This window comes from Microtus oregoni, unplaced genomic scaffold, assembly GCF_018167655.1.
Source record: "Microtus oregoni isolate MIOR12 unplaced genomic scaffold, Mior012 000056F_ref0000123, whole genome shotgun sequence".
NCBI classification, from domain to species: Eukaryota; Metazoa; Chordata; class Mammalia; order Rodentia; family Cricetidae; genus Microtus; species Microtus oregoni.
In genome coordinates this window covers 10996555-11011448 of record NW_024543832.1, presented here as the reverse complement: position 1 = coordinate 11011448, position 14894 = coordinate 10996555, and the positions used below count along the sequence as shown (strand labels likewise).

The 14894-nt window shown below is 41.3% G+C and overlaps 1 protein-coding gene across 8 annotated transcripts in view; it reads right to left on the bottom strand.

Moving 5' to 3' along the window:
- Nucleotides 1-14894, bottom strand: part of Fam149b1 (family with sequence similarity 149 member B1) — a 46923-nt gene that overhangs the window by 14926 nt on the left and 17103 nt on the right. For all 8 annotated transcript variants that reach the window (XM_041639050.1, XM_041639051.1, XM_041639049.1 and 5 more), the window contains one exon: nucleotides 11345-11532. In XM_041639050.1, the coding sequence (XP_041494984.1) occupies nucleotides 11345-11532 (188 nt within the window). The remainder of the gene's footprint in view (nucleotides 1-11344; nucleotides 11533-14894) is intronic.

The window sequence follows — 14894 nt, the reverse complement described above, 5'->3', positions numbered from 1 at the left end:
CTTTGCTTGCCAGTCTGTTAACAAAAGACCTGTGTCTCAAAACTTATCTCACTGGGCACTGTGCCCTTCACCCTCTGGTCACGGACTTAGTCCTGTAACCTTGGACCCTTGTGTTGCCATGGTAAACAGCTCAGCTCTTTATCACTTGCTCTAGAAATGTGCTTTTGACCAATCAGAGGCAACTCTTGTAATTTCTTTATCACTTCAAGGCTTCTGGGAGAAAGAGAGTTTTTAAGCTACAGAGAAGCTAGAAGAAGAAGCTAGGAAGAATTAGAAGAAGGACAGGAGAATTAGAATAGAAACAGAAAAATAAAGAAACTGGCATAAGAAATATGGATCATCCTCAGATCCCTAGCCTTCACTGGCTATAGATTTCTTTCTGGACCCTGAGAGAGCATTGGGGCTAGCCCTCAAAAACTTCTCGTTAGAACTCACACTACCTGAGAGAGTGTACATAGGTAAAGCCACATTAGAAAAATTTGGGGGGAGATGTCACTAACATTGGCATAGTTTATCACATGACCCACCAATTCTATGCAAGTATATATCCAGTATAAAGGTTCCCCAAAGACACATGGAGATGTTCCTAATAGCACTCTATGCAGAAAAACATACGCTACCCAAATAGTCATCAGCAGTAGATATAACAATTACTATACAGCAACAAAAAGAAAAACTGTTATAAGCAAACATAATAATCTAACATTCATGTTGAAATAAAACAAGATTAATCTTGATTAATCTTGAGACAGGGTTCACTTTCTATCTCCAGCTGGCCTTGAATTCACAGAGATCTTCCTGTCTTCACTCCCTCACTACTGAGAGTGAAGGTGTGCACCACCGTACTCGGCCTGAGGAAGCGACAAGACACTGGAGAATGGATAATAAAAGAGCAAATCCTGGAGATATAAACTAATGAGACATGCTTTGCAATTACCTCAGTTTGTTTCCAAGATCAAAGACTCAAAGATATGGGACAGGAAACTATCAACTCAAAATGAAGAGAGCATCAGTAAGCAAAACCAAAGTCAGGAACAGGTTCCCAAGCTATTCTACATCCCTCCTTTTTGTCAGATCTTACTGTATGGCCAGGGTTGGTCCTCAACTCAGAATTCTCTCACTTCGGCCTAGAGTGTTGGCATTTCAGGCATGTGATTAAATGATACTCCCCTTTTTCACAAATGGAAACATGGAAGTATCAAGATCATAGAGTGGATAAACAATAGCGTATTTAACATCACAGCAGAGATTGATGATATTGCCAGGTGGTGGTGGCGCATGCCTCTAATCCCATTACTTGTGAGGCAGAGGCAGGTGGATTTCTGTGATTTTTGAGGCCAGCCTGGTCTACAGAGCGAATTCCAGAGCTACCCAGAGAAACCCTGTCTCGGAAAAAACAAACAAACAAACAAACAAAAACGAAAATGAAATAAAGAGGAAAAAGAAGAAATATAAATCAAGATTGGAGTTTACTAAAAATAATACATTTATTAATATAGATTTAAGCATGGATACTAAGCAGCAGAGGCAACAGAGGCTATTACAGACAGACAGACATAAGAAAAGCATAGTTGTACACATACCCAGGGAGGTATGAGTTTCTCGGAGAGGATGACCTAAGAAAAAGTTTTTTAAAGCCCAAGTTATCTGAAGGCTCTGTGATGCGACAAACCCATTTCTGAGTAACCAGCATCCTGACAGACAATGAGAAACAAACACATATGAAGAAAAAACATGGTTGAAAACTCCAAACGAAGCTTCCTGGGTCCGTAGATGCAGGAAACCCAGCTGCCTCCAACTAGAAGAAACAGGAAGAAAACTACAGCAAAGTACATATCAACTGCTTGAAACCAGCAATAAGAAGAAAATGTTGCATGTAGCTGGAGGCTGGGTGTGGTGACATGTGTCCTTAATCCCAGGTCCAGGGAGATGGACATGTAGATCTCTGTGAGTTTGAGGCCAGCCTTGTCTATAAGGATGGTTCTAGGCCAGAAGTGAAAACATAGATTGGGACAAAATCGCTCAGGCTTCTTGTTAGAAATAGCACAAAGGAGAGGACGAGAGACAACATCTTTCAAGGACAGGACCACAGACAACATCTTCAAAGTACTGGGAGGTAAACTGTTGGTAGAATAGAGAAAATTTAAATACAAATTAACTAGCATATATGTGGACAAAGAATTAAAAAAATACTTTTCAAAGGGCTGGAGAGATGACTCAGAGGTTAAGAGCACTGGCTGCTCTTCCAGGGGTCCTGAGTTCAATTACCAGCAACCACATAGTAGCTCACAACCATCTATAATGATATCTAGTGTCCTCTTCTGGCCTGCAGACATACATTCAAGCAGAACACTGTATACATAATAAATAAATCAATCGTTCAAAACATTGTGAATATTTTTCACAGATTCAACACAATGCCCATCAAAATCCTAGCAAAATTCTTCAAACGGCACTCAACTTCATATGGAAAAGCAAAAAGCCCAGGATAGCCAAAACAATCCTGTGCAATAAAAGAACTTCTGAAGGCATCATAATCCCTGACCTCAAACTCTACTACAGAGCTACAGTACTGAAAACAGCCTGGTATTGGCATAAGAACAGACAGGAGGACCAATGGAACCAAATAGAAGACCCGGATATCAATCCACACATCTTCTTTGATAAAGAAGCAAAAAATATAAAATGGAAAAAAGAAATCACATTTAACAAGTGGTGCTGGCATAACTGGATATCAACATGTAGAAGAATGAAAATAGTCCCATATCTATCACCATGCACAAAACTCAAGTCCAAATGGATCAAAGACCTCAACATAAAGCCAGTCACACTGAACCTTACAGAAGAGAAAGTGGGAAGTATACTTGAATGCATTGGCACAGGGAACCACTTCCTAAACAGAACCCCAGCAGCACAGATACTGAGAGAAACAAGTAATAAATGGGACCTCCTGAAACTAAAAAGCTTCTGTAAAGCAAAGGTCAACAAGACAAAACGACGGCCTACAGAATGGGAAAAGATCTTCACTAACCCCACATCAGACAGAGATCTGATCTCCAAAATATACAAAGAACTCAAGAAATTGGTCACCAACAGAACACATAATCCAATTTAAAAAATGGAGTACAGACCTAAACAGAGAACTCTCCACAGAGAAATCTAAAATGGCTGAAAGACACTTAAGGAAATGTTCAACATCCTTAGTCATTAGAGAAATGCAAATCAAAACAACTCTGAGATTCCATCTTAAACCTGAAAGAATGGCCAAGATCAAAAACACTGATGACAACTTAGGCTGGAGAAGTTGTGGGGAAAAGGGAACACTTCTGCATTGCTGGTGGGAGTGCAAGCTGGTACAACCCCTTTGGATGTCTGTGTAGCGATTTCTCAGAAAATTAGGAAACAACCTTCCTCAAGACCAAGTAATACTATTTTTGGGTATATATCCAAAGGATGCTCAATCATGCCACAAGGACATGTGCTCAACTATGTTCATAGCAGCTTTGTCATAGCCAGAACCTGGAAACAACCTAAATGCCCCTTGACCGAAGAATGGATAAGGAAAATGTGGTACATTTACACAATGGAGTACTACACAGCAGAAAAAAATAATGACAGCTTGAATTCTGCAGAAAATGGAGCTAGAAAACATTATTTTGAGTGAGGTAACCCAGACACAGAAAGACAATTATCACATGTACTCACTCATAGGTGGTTTTTAAACATAAAGCAAAAAAAAAAAAGCCAGCCTAGAAACCACAATCCCAGAGAACTTAGACAACAATGAGGACACTAAGAGAGACTTACATAGATCTAATCTACACGAGAAGTAGAAAGTAGAAAAAGACAAGATCTCCTGAGTAAATTGGGAGCATGGGAACCTTGGGGGAGCGGCAGGGAGGGAAACAGAGAAAAATATAGAGCTCAATAAATATCAATTAAAAAAAGAAAACCATGTGAGAGATTAAAAAAAACCCCACATACTCTTTAGGCTAGACTTTTAAAGATTTTATTAATTTTTTATTTTATGTGTTTATTAAGTGTTTGCCTACATTTCTGTGTGTGCACCACATGCATGCAGTACTCATGGAGGCCAGAAGATGGCATCATATCTTCTGGAACTAGAGTTACAGATGATTTTCAACCACCCACCCTGTCGCTACTGGGACCTGAATTCTTTGTAACAGCAGCAAAGGTTCTTAGCCACTTAACTTAACCTTCCCAGCCCCAGGCTATAAGTTTTTTGGTAATGAGGTAAGACTCATAAAGCACTTTAAAGTGTATGCCAGTTCTCACTGCACTCAGTGCTGTGCAATCATCACCACAGTGTCATTCCAGAAAATTCCCACCACTCCAAGTCCCTTCTTCCATCCCCTGGCAACTATTACTTTGTGTCTGTTTTTGGTTTTGTTTACTTGGGATATTTTATATAAACTAAATAATACATAATTCTTTAAGTGGCCTCCTTGTCTGTCTCCATTTAGTATATTTTCAAGGTTCATCCATGTTGTAATAATGGTTCAGTAATTAATTTTTTTTATGGATAAATAGTATTCTACTGTGTGGTGTATTAGTCTGTCAGGGCTGCTTTAACAAAATAAGAGGTGGGTGGTGTACGCAACACTTATTTTCTCACAGTTCTAGATGCCACCAGGGCTGACCTCTCAGATTTCTCTTTCTGGCTTATGGACGGCCACCTACTTTACTGTGTTCTCATTTAGCCTCTTCTCTGTGTATGCGTAGAAAGGGAAAGCCCTCTGGTGTTTCTTCACCTTCTTAGAAGAAATCTACTGGTTCAGGGGGCTGGTACTTCCCTAAATGCTCCCAAAACACAACAAGGATTATAGTTTCAATACAGAAGTTTTAGAGTACACACAATTTATTTTATACATCACACACACACACACACTCCAAATTTGTGTTTATTCATTACCCCATGGACACCTGAGTTTCTACTTTGGGTCTATATCTGATACTACTACTATAACCACACATGCAGTTTTGTGTAAACTCTTTTCTGTTCTCTTGGTTATGTATATACTTTGTAGAGGAGTTTCTGTGTTATATGGTAATTTTGTTTAACATTTTAGGAACTTTCCACAATGGCTGTATATCTTACATTTGCACCAGTAATTCATGAGGGTTCCAGTTTCTCTCAAAAATAGGATTCACTACATCTTAGTAACCCCCTTTCACACTCACACACACACACACCTTAGTGGGCATGAAACAGCATCTCTCTCTTTTAAATCTGAATTCCCCTAATGATTAGTTACTGTACACCATCTTTTCATGTGACTTTTAACCATTTATAGATCTTCTTTGGAAAAATATCTGTTGAAGGCATTTGCTCAGTTTTAAAAATTGGGTTGTGTTCTTTCTTTATTAAGTTGTAGTTCTTTATCTCCTCTGGTATATGATTATAATTATTTTTTTTGAAGGCAGTTCTCCAACTTTGAGATTCAGTAGGTTAGTTCTCATCCACATTGACTGTCTGTAGATTTTTGAATGTGGTAACAGACATGTAAGTTACCAATGTGTAGAGCTTGTTTGGTGAGTCCTCATCCTCATGACATTTTCTGGACAAACGTACCCGGATATGGTATGGAACATTCCTTATTCCTTTGGCCCAGACAGTTTTTGAGCTTGGTATCATCTGGAGTCCCCATCTCCTTCATGGCAAATTTCCAGATTTCTTTGAGTGCCCTAGGGGCATGGTTCTGTAAGCTCACGCATGGATGTGCTTGTGAATGTTGATGGTGTTTTCTCGGGTCACCACCTCGTTGATAGCAGAACGGCCCTTCTTCCCGGGAGCCATTCTACTGAGCCCAGTCTGGAAAGGTGGTTATAATTATTTTGACCTGTGTGTGGTCTTTCACAATCTAGAGGATGTCTCTTGATGCACAAACTTATAAATTTTGATGGAACCCAACTTAGTTTTTTTGTTATGCATGCTTTTGATTTCCTAAGAATTCACTGTCAAATCCAAAGTCATAAAATCTATTATATGCTTTCTTTTGAGATTTCATCATTTTCACTCAAATTTAGTGTTTCATTTTTAAGAGAAAACATTTTATTTAAAATGTTTACATTTATCATTTATTGGTATGTGTGCAGATGTACATGTGCCATCGTGTGCATGTGGAACTCAGAGGACAACTTGTTAGATTTGGTTCTTTCCTCTCTCTATAGGGTCTGAGTACCAAACTTGGGTTGTTGGGTCTGATGGGCAAGTGCCCATAGCCACTGAGCTATCTCGCTGGCCTGTTTCATCCACTTTTGAGTTGACTCTTGTAGGTGAGACATCAGGGTCCAACTTCACTTTTGTCTGTGTGGAAACCCATTTACTCTAGCCACATTTGTTGGCAAGATGTCACCTGACTGACTAATCTTGATGCCCTGCTGAAATTGTCCTACACTGATGTATCTGTCCTTTGCTAGTCTTAATCAAAGCAGCATTTTAAGAGTTTTCAAATCAGGAAGTTAGTTCTCTAGTTTTGTTCTTTTCAGTACTATTTTAACTGTCCCTCAACAGTTGCAGTTCCAGACTTTTAGGATCCGCTTGCCCATCTCTACGAAATATGCAGCTGAATTCCCATTTTGTCTTTTTTTTCTTTTGTAGACTTTGCCCTGTACTATGTTCTCTATGACCATATCCCCAGCTCAGGCAGGTGAAATTTTGGTAGGGGCTGTACTGATCATCCGGATCTACGTGGAAGTACTGTCACCTCAGCAGCATGTCTTCTAGTCCATGAAATGCAGGCTGTCTTTCCTGGGTCTCTTCATTTAGGTTGTGGTCTTCTGTAAGCTCATATGGTCTTTGTAGTTTCCGGCACACATCTCTCATTTCTAGAGTTAATTTTATTCCCAAACATTTTTAATAGAATAGGAAGCTGGCAGTATAAAAGGAAGAGGAGGGTAATTAAAGACATGAAGATATTTATCTTTATGTATCCATGTATAAAGTGCATGTAGTGTCGTGGGGTCTAGAAGAGGGTGTCAGATTCCCTGAACTGGAGTTGCAGAGGTTGTTGGCTGCCACGTGGGTGCTGGAAATCAAACCCAGGTCCTCACTGGAAGAACAGCCACTGGTGGTAACCACGGAGCCATCTTTCCAGTCCATTTCAGTCCAGTTCAGTCATTTGATGTTATTATAAATGAACTATTCCTTAATTGTTTTTGACTGGCTGACTTTGAAAAATAAAGCTGCCACGAAAATCACAGCCACAAGGAACAGATACTTCTGAGCACACACAAAAGGATAATTGGACCCTTTCCTAGCTTAGCCTCCATATGAAAAATCAGCACTGGCCAATACCTTGACCTCAATCTTGTGAGACCCTAAACAAAAGACTTGCTAAGTTATTCTAGGCCTTCTGACTCACAAATGTGTGAGACAACAGTATTATTTAAAGCTGCGAGGTCTGGAATAATTTGAGTGCTAAAGAAAAACATATAATTTGTAACAAAATACTTATATATCAGTCATTCTAGTATTGGGGATTTGCCTAGAGAAATAAAAATATTTACCTCTAAATTCTTGTACATTAGTGTTTGTAAGAGCAATAGTGGAAAGCATTTGAAATGTCCATCAATACATGAATTGATAAAATGTGGTTTCATGAAATAACATCCAGAAATAAAAGGAGTTACAGATATAAAAAGTGAAATGGATAAATCTAAACTCATTATGCTCATGTGGAGGAATCTGACAGATCGTTAACATTAGTGGATGTTAACATTAGTTAACATTAGTGGATGTTAACATTAGTTAACATTAGTGGATGTTAACATTAGTTAACATTAGTGGATGTCTTAGTGTTCCACTGCTGTGAAGAGACACCATGACCACAGCAACTCTTACAATGGAAAACATCTAATTGGGGCTGGCCTACAGGTACAGAGGGTTAGTCCGTTATCGTCATAGTGGGAAACATGGAAGTGTGTAGGCAGACACATAGCTGGAGAGGAGGCATCAGGAGGAAAGTGTGACACTGAGCCTGGCTTGAGCTTTTGAAATCTCAAATCCCATGTCCAGTGCCACACTTCCTCTAACATGGCCACATTTACTTCAACAAGATCACATATCCTAATCCTTTCAAATAATGTCACCTCCTATGAGCCTATAGAGTTCATTTTCATTCAAATCACCACAATCTACTCCCTGGCCCTCTTAGGCTTGCAGCCATATTCATAATACAAAACTACATTCAGTTCCACTTCCGAAGTCCCTATTCTCTCCACGTTATTCATAGGTCAAAGTCTCTGATACTCATGGCAATCTCTTAACTATTACACCCTGTAAAGTCAAAATGAAAAAGCAGATCACTTAATTCCAGCATATAATGGCACATAATATACATTACCATTCCAAAAGGGAGGAAGGGAGCATAGCGAGGAAATACTGGACCAAAGCAAGACTAAAACCAGCCGGGCAAACTCCAAACTCTGCATCTCTGTGTCTGATGTCAAAGCGCTCTTCAGATCTCCAATGCCTTTCCGCTTTGTTGACTGCAGCACACTTCTGTCTCTTGGGCTGGTTCCACACCCTATTAGCAGCTCTCCTCAGCAGGTATCCTATGGCTTTGGCATTTCCAACATCTTGGAATCTCCAAGGCAATCCAGGCTTCTCCTTCACAGCTTCATGCAATGGCTTCTCCAGGCCTCCATTCAGGGACACCCCTGGCACATGCCCAGCCTCAGCAGCTTTTCTTAGTTATTCCCTGACTCTAAGGCCAGAACCATTTGGCCTAAGCTGCTAAATTCTGTTGCTTGTTGGAACTGGAACATGGCCCCCTCATTCAAATTCATTTTCACCAGCTTTCTATTACTGAGGGTTTCCTTCACTGCGGGCCTTCCTAGAACTCACTCTGTAGACCAGGCCTGAACTAGAGATCTATCTGCGTCTGCCTCCAAAGTGCTAGGGTGGCTCTAAGCTTTTCTTTCATTCCTTTTCACAAATTGAAAGCTTAGCTAGCTAGGGTCTTGTCCAGAGGCCACCACTCCCTTTATTCCACTTAGCAGCAGGCTTTTCTTTAATCTTTTTACACTTCCTGGAGCTCCTTTTCTTCTCAAACTGTACATTTTGTATTTTTCCTTGCTCAGCTTGCTCCTTTTCATTATAGATCTGTGTAAGTGTGGCCAATAATAACCAAGCAACACAGTCAATACTAGGCAGTTTGGAAATCTCTACCAAAGCTGTTAATCCATTAAACTTTTCAATTTAGCCTCAAGCAGATTTTTTTTTGGGGGGGGGGGCAAGCACAGAAAGCAGCCAAATACATTCTTTACCAAAATTTCTTCTCTGAAACCTCTTGAGCCAGGCCCCCACAGTTCAAATCACCCTCAGCTCCACTATCTTCCATGTTCCTACTAGTATGGCCCCACATTCTTCTGAACAAAAGCATGGTCACACCTTTCACAACAATACCCCAGTCTGGCACCAATCTCTGTCTTCGGTTCTATTGCTGCGAAGAGACACCATGACCACAGCAACTCTTTTTTTTTTTTTTTGGTTTCTTGAGACAACGGTTTGTTTGTGTAACAGTCCTGGCTGAAACTCATTTTTGTAGACCAGGTTGACGCTGAACTCCCAGAAACCTGTCTCCCTCTGCCTCCCAAGTGCTGGGATTAAAGGCGTATGCCAGCACTGCCTGGCCCACAGCAACTGTTATAAAGAAAATCATTTAACTGGGGCTGACATACAGGCTTAGAGGTTTAGTCCATTACTGTCAAGGCAGGAAACATGGCAGTGTGTGGGCAGGCATGGTGCTGGAGAGGCAGCTGAGACTTCACAACAGGAAGAAAGTGTGACACTGGGCCTGGCTTGAGCATTTGAAAACTCAAAGTCCATCCCCAGAAATACATTTCCTCTAACAAGGCCACATGTCCTAATCCTTTCAATCCTTTCCAATAGTGCCACTCCCTATGAGCCTCTGGGGGCCACCACATACTCCATCTGGCTTCTCTCAGCAGAAGCATCTTTGGCAATGGATGTAACATATAACGACAGCAGGAGGGCTTATAAAAGGCATGAACTTGTGGGAGTGGGAGTGTTCACTGTGCTGACCATATACATAGAACGATTGTACACCTGATGTGGAGTATCTGTTTGTTAACTATTCTTCACTGAGACTAAGCAGCACATGCCACTCACATGGTTTTTCTCACAGCTGGAGGAGAAAGTACAAGCTCTGTACTTGTCTGAAGACCACAGATGAGACCTCATTCCTGCTCCACCCATCCTCAGATATTTACTAAGTTCTCTGCTGGTTTCCGTCCACACCAACATTAATCAGACTCACTCTATATAATATAAAGAACATATTTGGTCTCTACCTAGTATCCGGCACAGAGCTCCTAAAACCCTTGGAACCTTCAAAGCCACAGTGCCTTTCTGCATTCTGAGAAGAGGGCTGGTGGTTGGGAAAATCTGAATAATTTCATGATGGGAGCCAGCAGGAGAGCTAACTGCCAGGGGAACAACATGTAATCAGGTTTGGAACTTCTAGCCATACTCCCCTGACTTTTGTGAAGAGAGGGGCTGGAGGTCGAGCTGATTATTTAACATGCTTACACAATGAGGACTTTATAAGAATCCGAACAAACGTCTTCAGAAGAGCTTCCCGACTACTCATGTGAGGGTGCTCAGAGGGTGGTGGGGTACCCCTTCCCTCCTCCAACATTTCTTGTGCATCTCTTATTCGGCTATTCATCTACATCCTTTCTAGTGTTCTTTCTAGGCCAGCAAGCCTGAGTTTCTCCCTGAGTCCTGCACACCATTCTAGTACATTAATCAAACCTAAGGAAGGAGACTCATGAGTAGAAGTACAGGTCTCAACATGAGGCTTCAACGTGTGGTGTGGGGTATAGAGTGGGAGAGGCTGTGGAACTGAACCCTTGTGGGATCTAAAGCCATCTGCTAGGCAGTGTGAGATTCAACCATAGCACACTCACATGGTGTGTGAGAATCTATTAAGTATGTGTGGATTACTCCTACAAACTTGGTTTCAGAAATGTTTGTGTGTGTGTGTGTGTGTGTGTGAAGATAGGAAAATACCGGTTTCAGCTATCTCTCTTCCCCAGGTACTGTACTAATAAAGCATATAGCCTAGATTTTTTAGAGCCAGACCTGGTAGCAAAGCCCCAGAATATCAGTTGAGAGGTTGAAGCAAGAGGATCACAAGGCCAAGGCCTGTCTGTCTTGTAACTTGGTGGTAACGTTTGCCCAGCACACTCAGGGGTCCTAGGTTTAGCCAGCACCAAAGACACACACAGAGAGACCGACTGGGATTTGTAAATCATAAATAATTATTTTTCACATTGGTTTCATTAGGATCCTTACCAGAAGCAAATCCCTCCCAGTGACTACGTGTCAACTGCTCCATACAGCCCACAACCTTGCTCCACACGCTGTCAAAAACATAAGCAAGGACATCCTCTTTCATGCAGTAAAATGGAGCAATGGGAGGGTACCCTAATTTCTGTTTCTCTGTAGCTGCTTCTGATTTGTTTCCATGAAATCCCTCTTCCCTGGAATAGAAGCAAGAGGGAAAGATTTCATGATTATTCTTCCCTGAGCCCCACCATTGTTCTTTATACTCAGAATGTGTATGGTGACCCGCTCCACCCTCCTCTTCACCCAGCACCTGCGGCTGCCAGTTCTCGGTAGGAGAGACTAGTTCCTTCTTTTATCAGCATCCTGTCCTAGTGCCCCACAAAGGAAAGGTGGGACTTAAATAGACCGGAAGTCCTCTGGGTTCTTCTGCTTCTCTAAGGGGAACAGCAATAGTCTGGGGCTGTGGGGGCTAGCTGACAGTGTGCTCATTTACCACAGACCAGTGGATCTCAGCCTGTGGCTCCAGCTGCATGTCAGACATTACATTACAATTCAGAACAGTAGCAAAATTACTTATGAAGTAGCAACAAGATAATTTTGTTTTGTTTTGTTTTTTCAAGACAGGGTTTCTCTGTGGAATTCTGGCTGTCCTGGAACTCACTCTGTAGACCAGGTTGGCTTGGAGCTCACAGAGATCCTCCTGCCTCTGCTTTCTGAGTGTTGGGATTAAAGGTGTGTGCCACCACCGCCTGATGCAACAAAATAATTTTATTGTTGGGGGTCACCACAACATGAGAAACTGTATTACAGGGTCACAGCATTGAGAAGGTTGAGAACTGCTGCCATAGACTACAACAAAGCAAATTCAGGAAGTGACTGAGGAATGAAAGAAATAGTCTAGGTTTCTACAGGAGATTGCCTTCAGGCAGAGGTCCCCAAAACCAAACCAAACAGGCAGGAAAGAGGTCATGTAGGGCAGCTACTGGAGGAAGAACGAGCTTGGCATTAGTAGGAACTAAGAGGATCAGACGATTGTGCTGAACCCAGAGGAAGAACAAGCTTGGCAGTAGTAGGAACTAAGAGGATCAGATGATTTGCTGAACTGTATTTACTTTCTTTCATTTTTAAATGTTATTTTTGGGGTAGGATTTTGCTATGTAGCCCTGACTGGGTAGAACTTACTATGTAGACCAGGGGTGACCCCCCAAATGCTGCAACTATAGGCATGTACCATTATTTGGTGAAAAATTAAAATGTATAGGACTCATAATGAAAAGGATGTCTCCTATATCTCTTGATTCCTGGTCCCCATCACCAAAAACAAATAGTCTATACTGTTCCAGAGAAATAATTACATTGCGTGTTACACTGTACCCCATGTTTTATTACCAGTGTGTCTGCCACTGTCCTATCAGCACATATCAGCCTGTCTCTTAGGAGAATTCCTGCAGCTGCACCACATGTATCCAACTAGCCAGGCTTCTGACTATGGTAGGTGCTGTAATTGTTATTTCATTTCATGGGTGATTACATCTGGAGAATAGATTCCTGGAAGTACAATTAGTGAGGGAAAGATAAGGTCCACCACCCTCTCAAGAGGCTCTACAGTCCAACAGTGAAGAAGAAACCCACAAGGTTGAATTCAAATATTTTTTTTCCTTTTTTTTTTTTTTGTTTTGTTTTTCAAGACAGGGTTTCTCTGTGGTTTTGGAGCCTGTCCTGGAACTAGCTCTTGTAGACCAGGCTGGTCTCGAACTCACAGAGATCCGCCTGCCTCTGCCTCCCGAGTGCTGGGATTAAAGGCGTGCGCCACCACTGCCCGGCTGAATTCAAATATTTAAAATGTTTGTTCTGGGCCTAGAGAGATGGCTGCTCTTTCAGAGGTCCTGAGTTCAATTCCCAGCAACTACATGGTGGCTCACAACCATCTATGAGATCTGGTGCCCTCTTCTGGTGGGCAGGCATACATGCAGACAGAACATTGTATACATAATAAATTAATTAATTAATAAAAAAATAAATGTTTGTTCTGCTCATAAGAACTTGCTGTTCATGTTCTTCTGCTGTTTAATCCTTAGTCTTTTCCTCATTGATATATACACTAAAAATTAATTCTATAAATATGGTACAGATATTTTTGCCTAGTTTTATTGACTTTGCATTTCTTTTTCCTATGCAGAAATGCCATCTAACATCATAACTTAAGAACTTCTTATATGACTTGTAGATTCTGTATTAGGGTTTAAAATGCTTTTGAGATGTAACGTGGTGACACGCTTTTAATTCCAGCACTTAAAAAAAGAAGAAAAAAAACCTTTCATATCTGCTTTCTAAACCTACATGATATGATCTGTCATGTACAAATTTTTATGTGTGAAATTTCAGTTTACTTTTTATAGAAAGAATAAGTTAGGAATGTTACTTTTTCCTGGTTTTTCTACTTTTTTTTAAGTCATTTGTTTAAGTTATCATATATACTCATTTCCTGCGGGCATTTTCACTTATTTTGTGACCTTCGATATTTTCAATTTAACTGGAGTTTCCAGTCATGCAGGATCAAGTGCTCTACAACTGAGCTACAACACAGCTTTTAACCTTTGATTCTGAAGCAGTGTTCCACCAGGTTGTATAGGCTATCCTGATCTCACTTTGTAGCTGGCTTTCAACTTGTGATTCTCCTTGCCTCAGCCTCCCGAATAACTGTGATTATAGGCATGTCCAGTAGGTCCAGCTTTAGTTAGGAACATCCTAAAGGCTCAACTACTGAGTTACTTTACAAGAAGATATTTTGGTAGTATCTGTAATATGGCTGCCTTTTGAAATCTTGCCAATATTGCCTGAAAATTCACTGTGTTTCCTCTCATCGGAAAAAGGGAAAGGTGCCCTGGGAGCACACGTCAGCCATTTGTACCACATTTTATGTTATTTCAGTCAACTTCATTCTTCATAACTTAAGAAGAAGGACCAGGGCTGGAGAGATGGCTCAGAGGTTAAGAGCACTGGCTGCTCTTCTAGCGGTCCTGAGTTCAATTCCCAGCAACCACATGATGGCTCACAGCCATTTGTATTGAGATCTTGTGCCCTCCTCTGGCGTGCGGGCATACATAGAGGCAGAATGTTGTATACATAATTAATAAATAAATCTTTAAAAAAAAAAGAAGAAGGACCAAAGGGGAGGGCTTCTGATTTGAGAAAAAACAAAAGAAGAAGTAAATGACAAAGGCTAGGGAAAGAGGGGTCTCTAAAAAAATCAAAAGCCAGAGGGAGTCGGAGGAAACAAGCTCCACTGGGAGCAGAAGCCAGGAGTAAATTCAGCCCTGGGAGCCAACACAGTCCTGGGACACTGGCAGACCAGGAGTGAGCCAACGACCTGACTCAGAGTCTGCAACCTCCACCGGAACCAGAGTGGGACTGAACCAGTTACTTAAGACACAGAGAGAACAAGCCTCACCAGGAGCAGAAGCCAGAAGCAAACCCAGTCCCGGGACACGGGCAGATTACAATTGAACCAGTGACCAGATCCAGAGTCAGTGATTTCCACCAGAACAGGTCCAAC